Source organism: Seriola dumerili, unplaced genomic scaffold (genome assembly GCF_002260705.1).
Source record: "Seriola dumerili isolate Sdu_G_001 unplaced genomic scaffold, Sdu_1.0 BDQW01000216.1, whole genome shotgun sequence".
NCBI classification, from domain to species: domain Eukaryota; kingdom Metazoa; phylum Chordata; class Actinopteri; order Carangiformes; family Carangidae; genus Seriola; species Seriola dumerili.
The window spans coordinates 4323949-4348642 of record NW_019174471.1 but is presented as its reverse complement, the minus strand read 5'-3'; the positions used below and the strand labels follow the sequence as shown (position 1 = coordinate 4348642).

Sequence of the window (24694 nt, the reverse complement as noted above, 5' to 3'; positions counted from 1 at the left end):
AACCTAACACCTTTATTTTATTCATGCAGGCATAAGGATAAATACTGTGGCCTTAGTTTGATTCATTAACTCTTTCATTAAACTCCATGCTCAGCATACTCATATGGTAATGGTACATTTCAATGCCTTTTATTGTGATGTGATGGTGCAACATTTCAACAGCCTGTCTGAGATTGCAAAAGAATACACACCCACTCACTTACAAGCAAAGACTATTTCAAAACATACAAATAATCAGGAAAAGTTTGGGATTCAGCACAAGCACACCTGCAAGCAACAAATGCTACACCTGTTTTCTAGATGTGGATGTAAATGTGAATGTGAAGGTGCACTGTGTAGAACCACATTTTCCACTTTAATGTTTTCCTGCAAATTTGCAAATTTGTGCTGTGGGATTCATATAGGATGGGGATTTAAATGTAACTCGGAACTAGGAAATGGGATGTATAGCTAGAGCAAATTAAGAGAGGCTGTGGACTCACTGAGTTGAGTCACACTGCTGTAAAGGGCACCGTGCTCACACAGGGGAGCAGAATCGGCCAGCAAAGAGGACACTCATGGTGGGGTTATGTCGGATGAAGAACAGGAAGGGGTGGTCTGCTGTGAATATGGTAGGAATCATCGCAGAGCGTTCCGTCATGACGGCGGCGGTGGCGGCAGCAGCCTCAGTTCCCTCTTCATTTACCTCCACAAAAGCCTTGTGGATGACTTTTGACAGCACCAGGTCGTTTGCTGAAGACATGCCTATCAGCAGATGAGGGAGGACGTTTTAAACAAATACAACACTTGATGACACAGGCATGTGTATAATGTATTATAATATATGTCTCACCAGAGAAGTCACTCTTTGCAGCATCAAAAACATCCTCCATGCCCATGCTTTTCAGGACGTCATTCAGGTCGTACGTCTCCTCCAGCTTGAATCGAGGCAGTCTCACCTCCACCTCGGTTTGACCCATTAAATCTGGACGAGTCCACTCCACAAATTTCTCATAGGTCAGCTCCTTCTCCAGCTGGAGGTGGACAGAAAATCCATTTGTAGTCAGTCTGTCTGTTTAGAATTGTGCATTTTTCTACTGTATGTGCGTATGTGTCCTACCTTCTCCAAGCCTGTTGTATCGTCCTCTATCTCATTGGGCAGGAAGATGAGCATGCTTAGGTCATTCCCTTTATAGGGCATCAGTAGGATCTGCCCAAAACATTCTGTTTTTAATGTCATTTCATTTACAGATTATCTGTTTTTTTTCCATCATGAAAAACAGGTTGCTGTTTAAAATACATCTATTAGAAGTTGCAGCTATGGAAATCATCTTAAAAACCACAAATCTAAAGGTTTGATGCAAAAATTGAACCATTTGTTCTTTGAATCTTGGTAAATCTCTCCACCATATTTCATTGAAATCTGTTCACAAATTGTTGTAATATCAAATTGCATGGCAGTTAAAACCACATACTGCAAAACATGGACATTACCTGGAAGTTGGCCTCAGGGATGGTGGCGTGAGAGAAGTTACTTTTCTGGCACATCATTCTCACTGGCTTGGTATCGTTCTAGAGACAGGCATGAAAGGCATGTTTTTTTTATGATATAGAAATTAAATATCCAGAAAATATATGAAAATATATACCAAAAGTAAAAGCACTCATTAAGAGGAAAAACCATGTTGCAGCTGGTAAAGGCTAATTATAATTAGTTAATATACTGCTGGGTAGCTTGTGAATTTCCCAAGGCAAAAAGGCTGGTGGTGTAGATTACTATCACCACATTGTTCCATATATTTATTCAGTGAATCAGTTTTAATCCTGCTTTTGACTTGGTGGGATTAAATAAATGGAATAATTTAGATTTAACTTGGTTTTCTGTTTCACCTACCTAACACACACTGATCCACTGCCAGCCTAGTAAGGCACAGACAATGAGCCCTGTCACTATACTACCATGGGGTGACTGGGACTATTCTTCCAGTCAGCCAGTCAAATTAAATCCAGTCATTTGTAAAAAAAAAATAAAAAATAGAAAAAGCTTTGTCATGGTCTACTATCAGAGTGTCCTGCCACATGCTACAGTATTACAGACCTCAGGTAAACTGTAAACTATCACACATCATTTCACAAACCCAGACTGCTGCTTTTGTTCCTCAGTGTCTCCATCCAGTGCTGGGGTTGTGCAGTGTTACCTTGTTTATTCTAAACTGAGCATCAACAGTGGAATCCTCCTCAAACCGTTTGTTCCAGTTGCCTTTGAAGTAGATGGCATTGACCAGCACCAGTTTGGACAAGCCATCCACAATGTGCTGGGCCAGCAGGTCCTTGATTTTACCTGTAAAGTGATGAGCAAAAACATTATAATCAGGCACTAAAAATAAGTTACTGTATGAATTGGTACAAGACATACAATAAAAAAAAAACAAATCAACATTATGGAATCAACTAGCTATAAAAGGGTTAAAAGTGTGAAGTCTAAAAGAATGTGTTCAGTTAAACTGTGATTAGGAACTTCTGATTTTCTCCAGCAGGATGTGCCAGACCCAGATGTGCCCTATGGTTCTGAGTCTGAGACCCAGGAGTCTCTGAAAAAGCCTTATTGATAGATTTCATGCTGCACTCAGGCACATGTTGGGAAAGAAGGTCAATGTGTTAAGGAGCTAACCTCATACAAGCCGTAAATGTGACTTCCAGATTCACAACACGCATGTAGAGAGGGTGGAAATACCCACGTAGTGTCATGTACCCTCTGTGGTAGATCTTGTTAGAAGTTGGGCTGATACAGTTTGAACTAATTAAAGTCTGGACAGTTACTGTACTTACAAAAAAACTTCAAATTTAATTAATTTAACCAAAGGACGTTCCAAGATATATATTTTCTCACCTCGCTGAGGGAAACCAGAGGAAATTAAATTTAAAATGGAAACTAGAAAAACTGGAAATAGAAAATTAGATTACATGTGGATTATACAACCCCATGGTAACTTGTAAACAGAGAATAACAAAGGACCAATATTGGTTCAAATTGGGGTCAAAAAATTATGAGCTCCTATAGTGATGTAGAGAAAAGTTTGTAGTTTTAAATGAACCTTTGTAAATCTGTAAAATAAATCTGCATGATAAATTGATTGAACTGTCATTGTCCAATCAGATTATGGTGTGACCTGTCTTTGTGTAACCTCACCACTGACATCATTTGTTTTTATGCACACAATCTCATAATTATTTTTTCAAATACAAATCTTTTCTACAAATGTACAAACTTGAATTTGTCATGCAGATTTATTTTACAGGTTTGAAAAGATTTTACAGGTTCGTTTACAACTACAAACTTTGGAATTATTTCTGAACATCACTTTACAAGCGCAAAATCTTTCTGACTCTATTTTGAGCCCATAAACTAAGGACTGATCCCTGAGGATTCACAGAGGCTGAGGAGGATTTCCAGACACCAGTGCTAGATAGAAAACAAAACCAGTGAACAAAAATGGCCACTAAATCTCTAATACACTTCAGTGAAATCAAATCATGAACTCTAAATTAGAAAATATAGAAACAAAAGTGACTACTTTGAGAGAAGGGATGTTTGGATTTACACACTGATGAATGTGTGTTCTGAGACCTACCTTGTGTCTGCTCCTCCACCCAGCTGTTGATCTTCACCCTGATGTCCTCCGAACTGGACTGGAAGTTCACAGACTCCAGCTCAGCATGGTAGTGCTTCTTGGTTTCTGCTAAAAAGCCCTGGAATCATAAACAGCACATTTGAATACTCATGCCACAGTTAAATATTCACATTAAGCAGCTCAGGTACAAGACTCTTCGAAAAATACTTAGGGACGCTCCACCGATTTTAGACACGGAGGACAGTTGATTTATCACGTGTAGACCTGCAGCTGTATAATGTTTTCTTTGGCTATTACATACAGACATACATACACAGTACTTTAAATTCTGTAATTAACAAAACTGCTAAAACCAGCAATAAACCTTTTATTAGTCAAATGGCTTACATTTAATTCATTTGAATACATCTTCAATACAAATGCATTTTCTGTGCAGGGATTCTAGTCAATTCTTTTGTTTTCAGCATATATTCTGCAATATATGAACTATTCAACACTGCCACACTAATATAACTTACTCTTTTCATGCCATTGTTACATCTTGTTTTTGTTGGTTTTTATTTTACCCTGCACCTCACCTGACTTGCTAACTTCTGTTTCAAAATGTACCTTTGAAATTTACACCAATGGATGTCAATTTCATTGTCAACAGTGTACATGTTCTCATCTGAAACTATAATTATATACCAATTATATTTGCTTTATTGGTGCTTCAAAGGAAAGGAATGAATGTGTAGAATTTTGGAAAGATAATGAGCTGGTTATCTGGGAATATGCCTGCAGGTTTGAGCTCAAGGCCATCTTGAAATATTGACACACTAAATTATAGGATTACAGGTCACCCCTTCAGCAAATAATTCATTGGCGCACACACACACACACACATACGTACACACACACACACCCACCTCAACAAACTGGTAAGATTGCTCCCCATACAGTCTGTTGGCCACACTGAGGGCGTACGGAGCGTCTGGCTTGTTGAGCTCGCTCAGCAGTTGGGTGAAGCCAGAGTGGACATCGTCCTGACAGTCCTGGGGTTTCAGGCACTGCAAACAGCCAGAGAAGACCTGCGTGTTACATAAGCACACTGTGACAGATGAAAGACTACTCTTGTATTACATTAATGTGGATCGTTGGCCTTATGGTTAGTTTTCCTGTTAAATGATGAGAATAGACACCAACTGTTACTACTGCACCTCTGCTGTATTGACCTTCTATTAATGTTAGTTTGTCTTTGCTAGCATGCTAACATGGTGTGATGTCGAGTGATACTGGACCACCTGGGTTTGGTGTCAGTGTTCTCATCATTTACTGTAATTAGAATGACCTTTGACCCCAAGATCCTGAAGTTTTCATTAGTTTGATTTCTCTTTATGAGACCCCAAGCACCTTGTGGAAAAAATATATGGAAAAGGCAAACACAACAAATAAAAATATCAACACCATTAACATTAATATAAAATATTCCATGGGAAAACCTTTTTAAAAGCATTTGCACACAAAATTACCCACCATTTATCCCCCTTCATGTTGTTTTACACGTCTTCTTCAGTGTGGAATAAAGAAAATTTAGGATGGCCTGCTTTTGTTGGAAAGTTAGGGCACTGAATTTCCCATGAATCTGCTTGTATTGCTGTTTGAAGCTTCATATGAAGGCTTGTGTTTCCAAGAGGTTAAAACAGTGGGAAATGAAGTGTGTAACACTCAGGAACCAAAATCTCAGGTTTCCTCACCAGATAACCACACCCACACCCTAATCATTAATCATCCTTTGACTTTGTTACCACCTTGAGCAGATACTGTGGCAGTCTGGAGGTGCGCTGTATCTGTGTCTGCATCTGAATGCGCGTCTGTATCTGTGACTGCATCGGCGACTGCACTGATGTGTGCATCTGTGGTTGAGCTTCTTCCTGCTGTTGCTGTGTCTCAGTGAAGTGGAGGACCTGAGAGGTGCAAATGGTAGTTTCTCTTATCATTAGGATCCCTCCTGAGTTCAACACATTCAACACATGGCAGGACAAATTGATGGATAGGTTAAAAACAACTAAAGTATTACAACTGCACTCTCTGTTGACTGTGGAGAAAGGAAATCTCACTGCAATTTGTATAAGACAGGGCCATACATGTACAGACTTGTTGGCTTCATTATACCTGATGACTCTCAGGCAAGATCACACTCTCCCTTTAACCCACAAAGACATAATCACTTAGTAAAATTCCATCATAGCTTCTTCAGAGCCTGTCAACACCTACGTTAAAACATTCACTACCACTCCCCAGTGAAACTGAAGCTTGCCCTGCGCTTTGCTTATCAGCTGCATCCATCAGTCTCACATCTGGCTGAAAGGCAGCTGTTGCTGCATTCCCAGTTAGGAACAAAACCAGACTTGATTCTCAACACATGATTAATCTAAATCAGGTTGCCATGTATGCAGTGTATTCAATAAAATAAAAATAACTATAAAATTAAACAATGAATTAACCAGCCAGGGTGTATTACCAGTGTACAACAGTAGATTAATCCTAGCCTTTTATTTTTTCATTAATCTGAGACTAGTTTTGTTATTTGCACACAGCGTTACTGTAACAACACACAGGTATCCAGATCCTTTAAGTTAAGTAGTAGTACTACAAGTGAAAGTCCTGAATTCAAAATGTTACTGAAGTAAAAACACAAGTGTTATGATCATAAAGTCTCAAAAATAAAAGTAATCGTCAAGCAGAAAAACTGGCCCCTGTAAGTCTAATATTATGTATTATTTTATTTGATTGTTATTATTGATGCATTAACATATAAGAACATGTATTTATAGTGCAGTAAATTCACTCTCCACCACTGACATTCACTATATATCACTTCCATTCTGGCATCACTGCTTTGGCTTCTTTAATCCCATTCTTACAACAATGAATTTATGTTTGCTACGTCTCATACTCACAATTTAAACTACCCCAGGACATTTGTACTACTGTTATGCGAAACTCCTGACTCATGTCTGTCTCTTTGCGTCAGATATAATAGCACCCACTATCTTCATTCAAATTTCCATTATACTATACGCCCAGTTCCCTGTGAACATGACAGAGCTTGAAGCCTGAGCCCACACCTTTTTCCTTTTCTTTTGATGCAATAATATGCCAAAGAAATTACAGCCACAACATCAACCAGTTCCACTAACTGCCTGTATAATCACCTTAGTCTAGATGGATGCATTAACATGATAGCGGTAACTTTTCTACAGTTAATTTCCACAGCATTGTGCTTTAGTGTGTGTGTACAGTACCTCGGATATCTGTGTGGCTGTGTTGCCTCCAGCCCCCAGCATCACCATAGCCAGGCCTGAAGAGATGCTAAACGGAGAGAAGAAGATATTTGCAGTCTTGTCGTTATTGCTCAGCTGTTTGGACAGAGCCAGAGAGAAGGCGGTGTTGGCCTTGGATAGAGGGACTGATGATGATGATGATGATGATGATGATGATGATGCCATTGTGTCTGATACAAAGAAAAGACATTGAGAGTAGAGCATTAATCGTTGAATTTAAACTGTACTGTAGCATGCACTGTATCTGTTAATTAGCACTCCCACACAAAATTGGATAAAATCATGTTCCCCTGATCATGTGAAACACAAATGTTTTACATAAATGTTACACCTGTTAGGAATCAGTTCAACTATAATGTCATTTGTGCAGATAAAACATCTTCTCTGCAATGAAATGCTTAGAATGAGACTTGGAAAAGTAATATAAATAATAAAAATAAATACATTAAAACTACTATAGATGAGGAATAGAAAGGTAAAGGAAACAGGGAAGCCTTTGAATTATGAGAGTTATCAGATGCTGTGAGTATGGAGTATATAGTCCTGCACTGCCTGCCAATCTGTTGCATTATCTTTTAAATTACATTTACTCATTTGGCAGACACTTTTATCCAAAGCGACTTACAAGCTAGGGACATAGGGACATGTATTCAATAAGTGCAAGGAGATCAAGTTAAGAAGTAAGTACATAGTAAGTGCTAATTAGGCATTTTAGGGTGTTAGAGGTTGCATGGCAGACAGTTTGTGTTCTGGTTGCCTACAGTCCTTGATGATCTTACAAGCCAAAATAACACAGATCGTAAATGTCGAGTATGGCAGGGAATTTACTACTGGTAATAACCACAGTCTCTTTTATGAATGAGATATGAAAATGTTTCATCTTGTGCATTCTTACACGTTTTATGGGGATGCTCAAGCATCATGTCAGTGTTTCAGCTTTTCATGAAATCCAAGTCTTTGGCCTCTTGGTTTAATTTACCAATTATTAAATATTCTTAAGCTTTAAAATTTAAGCTGCCCGTGCAGACCTTTAAAATGCTCTTCTTCATTGGTGTTTTATTTAACATCTCGGCAGCGTTCTCCAACAACAATATCTCTTCTCAGACATCTGTAGAGAAATCCCCATTTTCCCCCACAGAATTTTTACTGAAGAAATCTCACCCAATAAAATCACACAGATGTTGCTCATCATTAGTTAACCCCTGCTGCCTTTGCAAACCAGGTGAAGGCATAAATTAGTTACATAAAGCCTGGTTGACCCGTTATCATTCCTTATCACTTTTATTATGGAAATCAGGTGACAATAAAACAATCTGTACTTACTCACAGACACTCTTCTTCAGTCAGCAAGGGATCCGTAGTCTTTCAGCTATTGGAGAAACTGCTCTGTTTGAGTCAGCGCTTTGTAATGTAAAGAGCTGACACACCCAAAGTTAAGTAGGTGGCTGCACCTTGAAAACGCATCTAGAGATCACACCCATCAGTGAAAGGAACAGCCGCCCTTATTATGGTTACTGTGCCAGTAGGAATTGTGAGGAGATGCCCACATGACCCTGATACAGAAAAGGGATGGATGGATGGATGGCTGGATGGATGGATGGACACTGAGAAGAAGACAAAGTGCAACCAACAGCTGATTAAGCAATAATTTTCAGAAACAGTATCAGTATAGAAACGTGATTATACAATTTATGAGGACAGTGTGAATCAAGAAATGTATCAAGTGGTCTGAACCAGATTAATACAAAAATGAAGATGCGCACACACACACACACACACAATTTTTTTGTTATCTATTTGTCTGGAGCATTAGCACAAGTAGTATACGAGTTTCCTATGTTTAAAATTATTACAGTAACTTTGGCCACAGGAAGATGAGAAAGTTCAGGATTTGATGACCAAAGCCTGAAGTTACTTGCATCTGCTATAGGGTTCAGCAAAGTCATCTCAACAATCACCAACCAGATTTTCCCCCTCCAAGTTTTATAAATTTTGCACTCACCCACTTTTGATGTTGCCAGCACTGAATTGTGTTCTCCAGCTTGCATCACGGTTATGGACTTATAACTACTGCATTTACATTTTACACTGTATGTTGCCTCTTAGTTGCCAAATTGCATGACAGTAATATTGCAACATCCATTCTACTTAGGCCTACCTACCAATCTGGTATTGCATATAATTCCTTCATTCATGTTGTTTCAGGGACCATTAGTGCTACTTCACATGCTGCAACATTTACTTTGTTTATTGATTTGTTTACATCGGCACAGTGACCATTGGGTTAGAGAGAAGATGAAAATCTTCTCAACTTGTAGCCTACATGTAGTGTAAGGACTTCTTGTTTGTAACCAATTTGAGAGACTCAAAAATAATGTTCAAGATCAATTTAAATGAAGGAATTGATTTAAGAAATTTCGTCTTATGAATATGACATTTTCCTAGTAAAATTAGGATGTTAATAATATTGCATAAATTGTTATCCTTACATTCAAAATAAGTGAAAATATGTTTCTATTCAATATTAATGACATGTGTTGATAAGATCAGCTGAGGACAACCACTTCGTTTTTGTTAAAATTACGATGGCACTACTTTCTTTATGTGTGATACAGTGCCCCCTTCTGGCCGTCTTCAAGCACTGATGCCGCCGTAGTCTGAATTCAAGCAAGCTAACATGACCAGGGCAGGGAAGGAGGAGGCAGTGCAGTGGATAAACAGCCACCAGACAATCACACACCAGGCTTTATGTGTATAATAAACAACATTTTCTGAAGGGGAAGGATATTGGCTTCCTACGGTAAGCAAAACTCCTTGTCACCATCCGTTATCTTAGCTTAGTCCACATGGGCTCTTAGCTTGCTAGCTAACGTGAACGTAACGTGATAGCTTGTATCCCAGGATCTTACAGTGGGACAGAGGACACGCCAAACACCGTTCATAAAATTGTCAGTTAAGCGTTTCCGTTTTTATTATCGGCAATATACCTGAACAAAAAAATAATAGAATATCCTTTTACGAACTATGAGGGATTGATACTCCATTCGGCATACATCTAACATTATCAGCAGCTCCTTTTTTTAGCAAAACTTTAGTAAGTCTACTTTTTTGGGCTGTTGTGACCAGCTAGCAACTCCGACTAGGTAGGTTTGTTTTACTTGTAGCTGATGAGGTGATTTTATACTCAAACTGTTTAACTCCCTGTGTAGTATTTACTATAATACCTTAACTCGCCATTGCTACTCTGAATTCCCTGCTAGTGTCACTAATATTAGGGCCTGAACCGAAAAGCAGGGAGACGTTATACTTCTAACTACAATGTCCCATTTTGTGAATGGAGTTCTGTAAACGCACGTCACGAATCATCGCAGTTAAATCACTTCCTATCTTCACTTACTAAACGCTTGTCAGCCAGTTTCCTTTAAAACCATTAAACACCAGAAAAGTGTGAAGCGGGATGCTAGGCAGCAAGCGTTTTGTTGTTGTTGTGGTCCGGTCTCAGGTATTTCGTCAGGCGCACCAAAATAGCTCCACGAGTCAGTAAAAGTGAGTGAGCAGTAATGATGTGTCATCTTCTTATATTCTTCTACTTTTCATCCTCTTGTGTTTTTTTTCTCTTGTCCTCCAGCCTTAATATGACATTGATTCTTGTCTTTCTCCACATATTTGCTATACCTCATTAGTGTAGTGGTGTGTATTATCAGCATGTTATTTGACTTCTCATTTCGAATCACACAGAGGTACAGGGCTGGTTTCTCTCAACTCCACTGATGCTGAATTAATGTGAACACGGTTGACAGGTAGCTCCTAATCTCAGTCTGAACAGAAACTGGTTTCAGGCCTTGTCCCTCCATGAAAACCAACATACAGACTTCCTTCTTCCTTTTATCTCAAATCCAAGCATCATCAGGATAGGTCAGACTTTGACTGGAACAGGTGGAGAAAAAAAACGAATCAACTGTCAAAATGATTTGACACATTCATTATCTACAGATGTTAACAGGCTTTTTATTCCACCATAGATTTTACACATGATGTTCAAATCCATAAATTATGAATGGCATTTGGCTCATGTCAATAATTCATCTGCCCTCACAGTCTGGTACCCTTATTTCAGGATGATGTTTGATGACAGATTGTGCTCTATTTATGTAAGTTACAGGGAATTCTGAGTGTCCCAGTGTGCAACCTTTAGCCAATTTAAATCATGATAAATTCAATGTAGACACCTAATAATTCTTTTTTGTACAGGGTGTCAGCCCCTTAGGGTGAGCATTACTGCTTCACTCTATCGTACAGCACCACTGAAGCAAAGCAAGGTCAGCATCTGTGTGAAGTGCCTTGTTGACTACTGTGGTGGCGGGGCAGGAGTGCGCAGCTCAAGAAGATGGCATCACCGTTTGTGCCTGTCCCTGTGCCCATGGACAGAACCCTGTCAGGTGGTAGCAACAAGCTGAGACGGCCACAGCGAGCTTCATCTCTAGGCAGTGTCTCCAGCAGCTTGGAGGACAACGGAAGAGGATGTGGAGGACTAGGTTCCCAGCGGCAATCCCGCTGCATGGACAGAGGCAGCCGCAGCCGGACGCCACCACCCCTCCAGAGCCCTGTGACACGGGCCAGGGTCAACGGGACTCTGGAATCCTCTGTAGAATACTCAAGCTGCCCTCGCTCCATATCAGATCCTGCTGGAAGCCAGCAAGGCGAGGAGAGGCCCATCACACCTACTGTGCTGGGTTATGAAGTCATGGAGGAGAGGGCCAAGTTCACGGTATGAAACCAGCTTTTGGAACCTGTGTAGTATCACAGTGTGACACCTCTCACTACAGATGAAATGCTAATGTTATTTATCATGTAATGACATGTATCGATCTTTCTGCTAAGAACTATAATAACAAGGGAGCACTTTAGCAAGTGGGATAGGCATGCACACTGGAGGACAAGCACACAGCCTGGTGAATATTAGAGATTAAAAACTAATGTCAACATTTACTCAGCACACAGACTTTTATACAAATCAACTTCAAACACTTACCAAAAGCATGGAGGAACAAGTTTTTCTGCACTCTAAGTACCTGCAGAGAAGTTGTCAATAGATTTTTTTCACTCCAGCTCAGGCTGAATTTTGAGGTCTAATTTTTGGCCATTATGAGAAAAGAGGACAGAAATGCATTCATACAGTATCACAACAAGTCAGTGAACAGCCTGGCAAAGGAGACAATGTGACTTTACGCTTCAATTAAGTCTTATTTACTCTAGTATGTTGTTTTATGTGATAGTTGCAAGCATCACATTTGTCAAAAGATAAGTTGGTAGACACCAGTTTCTGTATATGTTTGTGTTGTCTTTACCCTGCTGTAGGTTTACAAGCTCCTGGTCAGGAAGACTCCAGATGAGAGCTGGGTTGTTTTTAGAAGATACGCAGACTTCTCCCGGCTCAACGACAAGGTGTGTCTGAGTGTGTTGTCTGTACATACATGGAAAGTATGGGCAGTCTGAAAATAGAAGACGGATTTTGCCTAGTTTTGTGATCATCCATCCATGTTTACAGACACTCTTTTTGACTATCAACTCTTTGTTTTCAGCTGGCTTTCTTTTGTTTTTGAGTGTACTGTGGAAGTGATTAGAGCTGCACAAAGAAGCCTACTGTTCCCAAAATGCCCAACAGGCCAGAGCCAAGTAGGGGAACAGGTCTCTCGTGGTTTCAGGAAGGACAGTTGGGTCACTGATTACAGAAAGGAAAAGTACTCAGCCATGTGATGATACTGTCTGACAAAAAAAGAACCTACAACAAAAAAGTTGATCGTTAGAAAGCTGCAACTAACAGGATCTCTGCAGGCCTGCAAAATATTGACTAAATCAATTAATGCAACACGCAATTTTAAAACAGGTGGAACTTGTTGGGACACAGTAATCATTGAAAAGAGGAATGGAAATAGGAGATGGGCACACCCTACATTCAACAAGGAGAAAGAGGGTATAGAGGGGGGTGTGGACATCCTTTCCTCCATTCATTACAGCAGCTGTAATGTTCACCCTGTGCTGAATGGTCTTTTGCTGTAACTGTAGAAGCCTTATACTTAGCCTTTTTGGAAATGTTTCAACATTTTAATTCGCTGAGGCACATAAGCACAAACATTTAGATGTTTTTCCCATGTTTAATTATTTAGAAGTATTGCAAAAAACAATTAAGTTAGAGTTGTGTTGCAGGTGACACTTAGAGACACCCAAAGCACTGCCTCCACACCGTGTGGTTGGCGCCAAACATTGTTTTTGTAGAAGTTTGGACCTCACCCAGCATTGCTCCACTCTAAGTTTATGCACATGGTTCAGGCTACCAAGTGGGACAACAAGTTAGTGTGCATACACACACACCAACCCGCTTCCTGCTGAGTAAACTGATATCCACTATCTCCCAAAGCTGATCTGCATTCATCTGTTTTGAGAATTTTGTAAATTACCAGTCATTTATTGAAGATTTACAATTTGTTGTAATTTAGGCAGAGATGGAGGTAGATGTGATTGGCTTTGAAGGCTTCATGGCTTCTTGTACAAAGCCTTGCGTAGAATATTGAATACGTGGTGTACGCACGAAGCCCAAAAGCTGCGTACCCACCTTAAAATTCAGATGTATGAAACTGTGTGCGCGCAGGATTCCACGCACATTTTCTTTGTACATCCCAGTCAATATAAAATTTAGCACCAATGCACGACCATGACACTCCACCCTAAATTTAATGTGCTAATGAGTATAAATACGCCTGGGCTTCTCCTCTCCTCAGAATCAACGAGAAAAAAGATGTTATTCTGCACTCTGTCCTCTAGCATTAATAACAAAATAAAACAAATGGAGTGGGAGAGTGTGGCTGAGGCTGTTAATGCACCAGAATGGAGGATTCTTCTTGTACAATATGCACTTTTTCTTTCTTGAAATGACTAATATAGTTTACAGTAGTATTTGGTTTATGTCACATACTATTTACATCCACCATACCCTATTTTTGATATATACTGTATACATATGGAATGAAGCAATGCACCAGACAAAAAGTGCATACGTTTATTGACAGATTGGTCATAACTTTAAAATCCAAATTTAAGGGTTATTTATGTAAAAATCAGAAAAAAGAAATTATGTTTTAATATCGATATTATATTAGTAACGTGTCAGAAATGAGTCTGTGCAGCAGTATGACACAGCAGATTGTGGTTTGTCTTACACAGCCAGTAACAGTATGGAAGCACAAGTGGAAATGGCTTATATTCACTTTTAGTTCATTTGAATAAAAGCTTGTTTTAGCCAATTTATAGATTTATGTGTAATTTGAAATGGATGAAGATATTTTAATGCAGAAAAATTAAAAAATTAAATGAAATTCTGACCACAAATGTCAAAAGTTGTTTATCAGTGACACCCCTACATGATGGATTTAGTATGGGATGAAGGTTAGAGGTGAAGGACAGCACAGTTTGCTTCAGTTATTGTTTTACTAGAGTATATGAAGCACATGAAGATTGTCTCTAACGCTCTTTCTCTGCATCATGGCCATGCAGGTCAATAACCTCATACTGCTGCTGAATCATATTCTTTTACTGTAACTGAATGTAGATCATGTGATACTCACTTACTCTTTATGTGTGTGCGCGCGTGTGTGTGTGGTCTAGCTGAAGGAGATGTTTCCAGGCTTCCGCCTCTCGCTGCCTCCTAAGCGTTGGTTTAAAGACAACTATGACAGTGACTTCCTGGAAGACAGACAGTTGGGACTGCAGGCTTTCTTGCAAAACCTGGTTGCACATAAAGACATTGCCAACTGGTATGTGACATGATTATGTGGTGATTTCAATGTTTTAAGTTTGAATTTTTTTTTCTTTTGAATGTGAAGCATTCAAACTCAAATGACAAAAGACAGACAAAAGCAAACATATTATCGAGGTACCAGTGTAATTGTATACAGGTATTTTTGTTTATAGTATTACTGAGCACACTTTCCTGCGACACAAACACACACACACAGATATTACACCATTCTTTCTCCTCTACAGCCTGGCAGTGAGGGAGTTTTTATGTCTGGATGACCCACCTGGGCCCTTTGATAGTTTGGAGGAGAGCAGGGTAAGTGTGTGCATATACATATGAATGTATGTGTGGTCATGACATGTATGTTTGTGTTCATATCCATGTCTGTGTCTCTTCAGTGCCTTTGAAAGAGGAAAATTTCTTTACAAAGTGTTCAGCCACTTTAACACACCATCCATTTGTCCTTATTGACACAGGGATGAGTATTAAACATTAATAGTTCTGAGGACTGACTGTAAAGGAAAGGCACCAATTAGGCACTTCCTCAACACCAGAAGATCTTTGTTGTCATGGTCACAATAATAACAACATGGTTAACTTTGTTGAATGCTCATGGATAAAAGAAACAACATAAACTGCTGGTTTCACATGGGAATCGAACACTACTCTCCTGTGTCATATTCCTGTGTTTTGTTGATCCATTCATCCACCCCAGCCTCCTCCTGACGCGGACTTTGTCTCTATACTATGTCACTGCACTCCTGTCATAATTACTACGGCCACTAGGTGTCACCTAACAACAAAATGTAAATATAAGTCATAATAACCTGTTGCACAAATGACCTATGTGCTTATTTTTCACAGATATGTTTCACTTTTCCCCTCTAGCTGCACTCGTCCATTTTTTCAGGCACCTCAAAGACCTTGAACCTGTATGTTTAGAACAGTTTAATTAAAGATGTAATAAATGACTTGAATGTGCAGACTGTCCTTATAGGCTTACATGATGACCTACAGTCTGTTTTCTTCCATTGCCTGTCACTTTGTTTGCCCTCCAGCCTTTGTTTCCACTGTCCACAAACATCTTCTGTGCTTCTATCCTCCATTCTTCCCTCCCTCCAGGCGTTCTGCGAGACTCTGGAGGAGAGCAACTATCGTCTCCAGAAGGAGCTGCTAGAGAAGCAGCGGGAAATCACCTCCCTGAAGAGGAGGTTGGAGGAGAGGGAGCAGGCCATCCTGCGACTGGAGAAACATATCAAGTCAGTAAACACACACACATCAAATAAATACAAGATATGGGAATAAAGATTAGACACCCACTTGACTTGCATATCACATCTGGATCACATTATGTGCCACAGAAAAAATTACTGTAGGAATTGCATTCCACACACAAGCTCTCAGTGCGAAAATAGCACAGAATATACCAATTATGTCAATATGAACTGTGTGGTTGTGTGCGTGTCTTTGTGTGTCCCAGTGGTGAATGTGTGAGCCCAGAGTCTCCATGTGGTCTGTCAGCTCAGGGCAGTGAGAGCAGTGCAGATGCAGATGTGGAGTCATCCGCTGCGGAGGCTGACCAGGACATGCCTGACGACACTGGGTAACAAACAGAATAAGCATGCACAATTCACATAGCCACATGTTTAATTAAATAAGTAATTGTTAAGTATTCAACCCTCTCAGGTGACTCTCACAACATCCTTCCCACTGTTAACCAGAGCAAATGATGACAACATATTTTCCTATTGGGTGTTTTCTAATGCACAGGGGTTGAGGGCAAAGTTGAGTAGTTAATGTGTAATGCTGCACATAAATCATCTTAAGGAGCAATCATGTAGTGAGACCTTTGCTTCCTCCTGTCAGTTTAACAGTTTGTCTACACAGGATGTGTATCAGAGCAAAATTAATTCTGATGATCATAAATTATTTCCTGAGGAATTCTCTTGGTGTTAAGCTGCTGCTAATGCAAACTTCCTTTCAATGTTTCTCAATTAGCTTTCAGTGAAGTAAACCCATCAACTGCTGAAAGCTGCTCATAATGCAAACTCAGTTCATCCTCCATCTGTTGCACAACAGCAAATTAACATGGCAAGCGGGAGCAGATTCAAAAACCTGAAGGCTTCTTACATAAATATCATCACATATACAAATGTAAAGCAGGAGGAAATGAAGGCCTGGATCTCTCAGCAGTTGACATAAATAAGTCGAGTTGACTCTCTATCTATAGTGAACCTGATTGATAGGTCGTGAGCAGTGTGGGCTTTTCCTGCTTCAGCCTCTACCACATAATCACATTAGATAGAAGGACGTATTGATTTCAAACAGACACACGATTAATGCACTTAAACCCTGAGCGCAGTTTCTTCACTGCTACCTATATGGAAAGTAGGGGTGGGCGATATGGCAAAAATATCATATCACGATTTTTTAAAAATAATCACGATTTTTTAAAAAAAATCACGATTTCGATTTTATCACGATCTTAAATTGGAAAAAGAAAAAACAGACACCACTTAGCCAAGAACCTTTCTTAACAGATTTCTATTTCAAATAGTCGCAGTTTTGCCTGCATGTGCAAACAACGTAAAGTTTAAGGTAAACAACAACAACATTCTGGTTCGTCGTGTTACACCCGATGTGCGAAAGGTTTTCTGTGCAACTTTGCAGATTACATTTGCTTGCGCTTGATCAGTTTGCGGAAAATCCAAACCAATTTCCATTAATGGAGGTGGAATTTTTTTTTAGCAACCAATCCGTTTGGCTTTCAGCCATCGCTCTCCATGTGCTACCGCTACACACACAAACAAGGAGGTGGGTAGGAAGTGCGTCACTGCCCGTAATTCGCTATGATTGGTGGTCAGGTTGACGACATCAATACGTCTGGTGCGTCTGTGCATCAGCATAGAACTGCAATTTATAGAATGTGCCCTAGACGATCCCACGATCTCTGCAGTTTGAAAGATCGTCTTCACGTTGTAATCCTTCACGATCTAATATCGTCATATCGCCCACCCCTAGGAAAAGTCTTCTGATACCTAAACAAGTAGCAATAGAACAATGGAAACCAGATAAATGAAAGATAGTTTCACTAAGTGTAATACCAGGTTACCATGGTTAAGGTTAACCATGGTCCTGTTCTGAGTCAAAAGTTTTTTTTTTCCTTTCAAAACTGATGTAATTTCATCTGAGCTTGCTCTTATTAAGCATTCTGATTTACCCTCATAACCTGCTTTTACTATTTACATTGCAAAAGATTATGGATTTAGTTGATCCAACATTACATGGATGATAACTTCACATCTCATCTTAAAAACAAAACGCCAAACTAGGACTCCACGATATGCAAAAAAATCATATGGTGATGATTTTGGCAGATGATTTTCAGTTGGAACGGTTGTTTTTGCATTTCATTTCACTGAAAAAATATAAAAATGATGATGTGATTTTGTTGGGACCTGTACCAAACAAGCTTGTTCCTTTACATCTTGAGAATACGATTTGTAGGCCGGGGCGTCTCTGTAGCACCACAACAATTATGCTGCTGACAATGCACAACAATGTTGTGACACATTTTACCTATATCAAACAAATTGCAGCTCCTGCAGTTTGGATATTGCAGTTGGTCATGTTGCAATTTCGATTATATTTTGGGTAATTGTGCAGCCCTACACCAAACTAATCATATTCCCTTTGATTCATTAGTCCTCACCAACTATCTGTCTCCTTTTTTGCACTGCCTTGATTTATTAATTCTTACCAACTTGTCAGCTTCTCTTCCCATTTACGTCAGACAGAGACATAAAGGTCGCGGTGACATTTCTTGATGACTCATCATTCACTGACAGCATCTCTTTCTCCACATGATGCTCAGATATCCACGTTCATTCCCAGCAACTGATCCCATTACTGGATATTGGGTGGGATTATGTCTCTGGCTGTCTAATATCAAGAAAATCATAACCCCAAGTTTCCTCAGGCCCAAATGAGACCATACGCTTGGACTTGATCACACTTTTTAAAAACGCTTAATCTGTTTGTACATTTATTAGCATTCCCAGCTTTCATGCTAGTCAGACCTGATAGTTTGCTCTTTAAAATGTTTTCCCTTCCCTTCTTGTTTTTTTTTTTTCGCCTTATATTTCACAGCAGTGCTGCTCCAATCTGAAAACAGAGCCCCATAACATGTGAGGTACTTCATATACCAGCTCAGCAGGCTAACCCTTTTAATGATTTCCTTCTTCTAGTAACATGCATCCTGCTGTTAACGGCTATACTATAATGGAGGTGTACTGTTTGTTTTTGGTATCGGGCTGCCAAAGGATAGGTTCAGATTATTTTCAAGTCTGTGTTACTGCAATACTCACATGCTGTATGTGCCGTGAAATGTTGCCATATTGTTCCTCCTGTCTGCATTGGCACAAAGGACATGTGAGTGTTGTATTTAAGATTTACTTGAAAAAATCCAAACCTCTCTTTTGAATGCTTGCATTCAGGATGTTTATCAGTGTTGGGGTGAGTTCACTTTCAGTTCACCTAATTGAGGATCTTATCTTCTCTCCTACCCCCTTAAAACTACAGTGGCCTTGTGGCCTTAGAGTGCTCAACACTACAGGCCTGAGAGTTTCTGTTATTTATAAGAACAGTGTTAGAGGCAGCAAATTTGATTTTGATAGGAAGGTGTCACAACAGTTGGCCAAATAATAGACAAGTGAAGTGAAGTATTATTTCCACTTTTTGTATTGAGTGACCTGAAAATGATTTGTCCCCAACTGTGGTGCGTATTCATTGTACTGCGATCATCTGTGCTCTGTGTACCTTTTTGTCTGTGCCACACTGCTCCCCTGCATCTTATGTGACTAACACATTCTCTTAGTGCCTCTCCTTCACAAGTTGGTTTATGCTCACTACACTCAACTAGCACTTTATAAGGAACACCATACTAATACTGGGTGGGGGAGGCTCTGCTCCATGTTGACATGACTGCATCACATCAGGTTGGCAGATTTGCCAGCTGCACTTTCATGCTGTCAATCTCCTGTTCTACCACATCCCAAAGGTGTTCTACTGAATTCAGAGCTGGTGACTGTGGAGGCAACTGAAGGTCACTGAACTCTCTGCTGTTGTAGTCCATCCACCTCAAGATTCTGAGAAGCTTCTCTGTTCACCACAGTTGTAAAGAGTGGTTATCGTAGTTACCGCAGCTGTCAGCTCCGACCAGTTTGACCATTCTCCTCCGACCTCTCTCATCGGCATGGTGTTTCCTCTACAGAGCTGCTGCTCACTGGATGGTTTTTTTTTACTTTTTGCCTCCATTCTGAGCAAAAACTCTTGAGACTGTTGTGTGTGAAAATCCAGGAGATCAGCAGTTTCTGAAATACTCAGACCTGCCTGTCTGACACCAACAATCAAAGTCACAGAGATCACATTTTTCCTAATTCTGATCTGAAGGATTTTATATACTGCTCTGCTGCCATGACTGGATAGTTGCATGGATAAGCGGGTGTAAAGCAGGTGTTCCTAATAAAGTGCTCAGTGAGTGTGTGTGAGCATTGTAGGTTGTTGGAATTTGGGTTTTCCTCTTTCCTCTTCCCATCTGTTGTCTTGATAGTCTGGGAAAAATCTTAATACATAATAAATAGCATCTGTCTAAAACAACTACATTTGATTTTTCTGATGTTTTATGAAAAATTCCTGTAGTTTCTTGTCTTTATTGCTATATATTCTGTATATACAGGACGTAATCAGCTAATCACAAATTGTGTGGATTCCTGGCACTGTATCCGGGGATGTAGACCAATAGTAAAAGGACCTGATATGTTTCTTTATCATCTGTCATGCTGTGTGAGATGGGAGAGAGTCAGAGAGAAAACCTGTCTTCCTGCTGTGTTTTCAACTTGTAACATGCTGGTGTTGTGGCGTTAATAACATTAATGTCCTGTCTGCCTCTTTCTACTTGAAAAGCATTTCTTCCTGGATTCTCTCATTCTGTCTGTCTTTATGTTGTATGAAGTGTACAGTTCTCACATTGTGATTAATTTGAGTCAGATGCTGACTGTGTTTCCTCTGCTTTGATCTCCCTCTCTCCAGTGGCAAGTGTGAGGTCCAAGTGGTGCGGTCCTCTGCCTGTTGGTGCGGGCCGTCGCTCAGCACCTCTCCTCCAGTCATTCAGGTCACCCAGCTTTACCACCAGAAGCCGAAAAACTGACAATCAACACTGGTCTCTTGCCCGTACGCCTCAGTCTCCTCCTCCCTTATGTTGGAGTTGGAGTATTAAATACTTATCCTGGGTTTTTCCTGACTTCTCTCCAACCTTACTACTCCCACATCCCATCACAACTTCCATCTCCGCCACTGTTTCACCTTGCAATTGGATGTGATGCCGCTTTTCCCTCAAGATCTGTGTATTGGGTGAAAAGGGAAAGCTTTTATGCTGAAACAACGTGTTTCACTTATATTTAACCCTTGACAATGGTCCATGGAACATTTTATCTGACACCCATGGAAAACTTCAGTCTGAAGACCTTGTGCAATGTCCTGTAAGAGTTATATCTGCAACTACATGGGTTTACTCCATCAAACCTCAGACTAAGTTAATTCTTTCATAAACTGGGTGGGGATTTCTCAGTCCTCCTTGTTCACTCTTGAACCTCCTACCGTGGCTGTCGGACTGGATCGATTTGATCCTTCAGTCACAAAGCCAAAGTTTGGCTTCTTGACCAAAAGAATAAGATAACACCGATGGTTTCATGACTTCCACAACTGTGACAATCTACAGAAAACCTGAACCATCATTTCATCAGTTTCTGCAGACAAGCATTGCCTTATGGCTCCTCACATGTGACGAGAGGCCCTCTTCTCTAACTGGAGAAACATCGCCCTCGTGGTTATTGACGTAAGAAAACATCTGGATAAAGTAAATGTCTCAGGATAATTATTGGTAACCAGGTGGGTATAACAAAGGACTGATAACTTGCTTTTCACACGTACATCCATGTCACTGTGTTGTACTGCCATCCACTGTCATTGGTGTAGACAGACTTGAGAAACTAACTTTGCATCTAAAAGCCTACATTCCCTCATAGTTTTAGTGCCATGCGTTATTCGTCCTGCAAGAGGCAGTAAAATATGTAACTCTGCACCAAGAGAGAGCCAAGGAAATGTGGCCTATCATTTTTTTGAGGAATGTAATCCTGTGTGTACACTAATCCTGTCATTTCCCATTCACATTGCAACATTGCTTATACACCTACACACATGCATTTGTACATTACCAAGATGGTTTGCTTCTAGGCACTGATCATACCAATTTAAGTTAAGTGCATACATAATTGCAACACTAAACCTCTCCTGGCACCTTGCCTGTTAATAGAGTGTAGACTGGGCCTGGACTTGTATCGGATTCCTCAGGGTCTATTGTGACATGGGTTATGATGAAGGGATCAGGCTATTTGCAAAAGACACATTTTTATACTTTCTCCATGCAGATAGTCTAGCTTTATGTACTGAAGATTTTAAGATTTCTGCCTCTATTTTACATTAAATAGATTCTGCTCATGGTGCTCAAATTATTTTAAATTACATTTGAAAAATTCAACAGCAACTTATTCTTGTTAATCATGGTAATCAACAGACCTGATAGTTGATCATTTTAAATGAAATTGCTGTTGGAAAAAATAGTTTCAGTTGACAGCGAGATATCCTGAGTAACCATGTGACCTCCATTGTATTCGGGTGGTGGCAGAAGTTTGCAGAGCCAGATGTCTGAAAATCCCAGCAAATACAGTAAAATTAGAAGATACCCCCAAAGAGCAAGTGACAAGGTCTTCGTAATTTGGGTGAAATTTCCCCTTTAAGAGACTTATAAACAGTTGATCATTTATTTATTTTAAGATGAACATCAGCTTCAAGCAAGAAATGCAGAAAGAAGCCCCCCCATAATACCACAGTGGTGCTAATTTACCTGATAATAATCCAGAAGTTATGAGCTGAAATTTCTGAAAGAAGGGAGAAATGCATATATTGAGATCAGGGCCTGTCGATTCATTTTAATAACACAGCCTTGCTTTTAAGAAATCAAGGCTGGTATTTAACAAAGAACTGTGTGACGCAAGTGACTGATGTTGTGCCTTGTTGGCACTGTATCAGCATGAAGACTGTTTTTTTCCAGGCCTACACATCATGCCCAAAAGCCATATTCTTAAACCCAAATAACACTTAGGGGGCAAAGGTTTCACATGTGGTAGTGTGTGCTTACCAGCTGTTTTTTTGTTTGTTTGTTTTTCCCAGTCTTTGATGATGAGTAATGAAGTGTGTCAACCACAGCTGATGTTGAATTGTCTCAAAATAGGCCTGAAAAAGGCCATGTGATGCACTTTATGGATGAATGGTAATGCATGTTTACTAGGATATGGTTTTTACTATTTCATTTGTTTAGACAGATACGTGCCTTTTCATTCACTGAATCTTTTCATTCCCAACTGGAGCTAATTTGTCAACATGTGGTTAATGTATATGTTGTTTGGTTCAAGATGTTTTTGCTCTGTAAATTCCCTTCACACATTCAAAGTGCCTTGAATATCTTTCACTTAACTTTTCTTTTGATGTGTGTGAATAGCTTTATAGAGGTGTCGGACATAAAATAGTTTCACCATGTTCCTCTGATGGAAATAATGTTTTAAATGACACTCATGTTTAAGTCATTGCTTGGAAATAGACCGAATGACATGTTTTTGTAATAGTACATAAATTAATATGGAGTCTTAGTTCACATATACACACATAGTTGCACTATTAAAGATTTATACAAATAACATTTGGTATCACTATGAATGCCCTGGATTTAAAGGGATAATTCACTGAAAAACCTGGTCTGAAATGAATACTGTAAATACTATAACACATGCTGTAGCAGAGATGTTTATCAGAAATATTTAATTCACATGCAATTAAACCTTGAATGGTATATTTAAAAAAAAAAAAACATGTATGTTTCTTGTTTCCCCACATTTAAAGTCTTTGCTTTCATGCAGCAGGATCAGTAGTTTGTGAAACAAATTGGGTGAAATAAACTGTCAAGTAAGTGGCCTTACATGTACTCTATAGAGCATTTTAGTATCCTACTTTAAAAATATAATAAATTCTTAACTCAGAAAAATCCTGCCTTCCCCTCTACAGTATGTTTACAGCCACAACCCTAACAACACCAAGTCAAAACCTAGTATATGACTTGACGGCATCATAGGCTATTTGCTTCCGCTTAGTGGCAGCTGGTTTCAGCCCTTTATCTGTTTACTTTCCTCCTGCTCCCTGTGCTCACATATACAGTATTTTAATATTATAATTTTAATACAGCCAAAATCCCAATGAAGCTGTTCTTATTTAAATGTCTTTCTGTTTCTGTTGTCAAGTATGAAATAGTGACTGAAATGCGGCCCACCAAGACTAGATGTTACCAGCAGTCACTTGGAAGCTGCTGCTCTGCTGCTGCTAAAATCCTGATTTTCTAACCATGACGTTGTCTGACAAAATCACCAAATGTAAGTTGAAGACAACAGCTGTGCTGTGATTTTGGCTATATTTATTTGTAAAACAATCACTCAGAAAGTTTACAGCTCATTCGTGTCAGCTGCTGTGTGCGCAACCTCATGCTCACGTAGTATTGACCTGATTGACCTGTTAATACTGATCGTTAAATGCATCTGAAAACTCTGTAAATCATGCATAAAATGCGCCAAATCAGAAAAGACTGCTTGTTGGCCAGCCAACCAATGGTGTAACTTCATCACTCAGTAAAGCAGCATTCAGCTGACTAATGGTGTAACTTTGTCAGTCAGTGAGCCAGTGACATTTCCATTCTATTCCGTGAAGGCTTTGCCCTCCAAGAGCTGAAGCCCTCATGCATGCAGTGTTGCAGATCTTTTACACCCTGTGCAGAGCACTGGGCTCTGATTAGGTCAGGT

General features: G+C 39.7%; 2 protein-coding genes across 4 annotated transcripts; one reads left to right on the top strand and one right to left on the bottom strand.

The window, feature by feature from the left end:
• On the bottom strand, positions 1 to 8333 carry LOC111228190 (leukocyte elastase inhibitor-like). Its single transcript, XM_022753993.1, has 10 exons — positions 8261 to 8333; positions 6899 to 7107; positions 5402 to 5557; positions 4520 to 4681; positions 3612 to 3729; positions 2178 to 2320; positions 1474 to 1551; positions 1100 to 1189; positions 833 to 1013; positions 1 to 744 (listed from the first exon to the last, which is right to left on the bottom strand). The coding sequence occupies exons 2-10, from the start codon at positions 7100 to 7102 to the stop codon at positions 518 to 520; spliced, it is 1359 nt and encodes a 452-aa protein (XP_022609714.1). The 5' UTR covers positions 7103 to 7107; positions 8261 to 8333; the 3' UTR covers positions 1 to 517.
• Positions 8334 to 9599: 1266 nt separating this feature from the next.
• Positions 9600 to 23696, top strand: snx16 (sorting nexin 16). 3 transcript variants are annotated; one of them, XM_022754133.1, is made up of 9 exons: positions 9600 to 9737; positions 11189 to 11705; positions 12296 to 12382; positions 14600 to 14748; positions 14978 to 15047; positions 15855 to 15991; positions 16213 to 16335; positions 18882 to 18924; positions 20823 to 20904. In XM_022754133.1, the coding sequence occupies exons 2-8, from the start codon at positions 11325 to 11327 to the stop codon at positions 18898 to 18900; spliced, it is 966 nt and encodes a 321-aa protein (XP_022609854.1). In that variant the 5' UTR covers positions 9600 to 9737; positions 11189 to 11324; the 3' UTR covers positions 18901 to 18924; positions 20823 to 20904. The 3 variants fall into 3 exon arrangements, with proteins under 3 accessions (XP_022609854.1, XP_022609853.1, XP_022609852.1); XM_022754132.1 differs by having other exon boundaries at positions 18882 to 18919; positions 20823 to 20902; XM_022754131.1 differs by lacking the exon at positions 18882 to 18924 and having other exon boundaries at positions 20823 to 23696.
• The last annotated feature ends 998 nt before the right edge of the window (positions 23697 to 24694 follow it).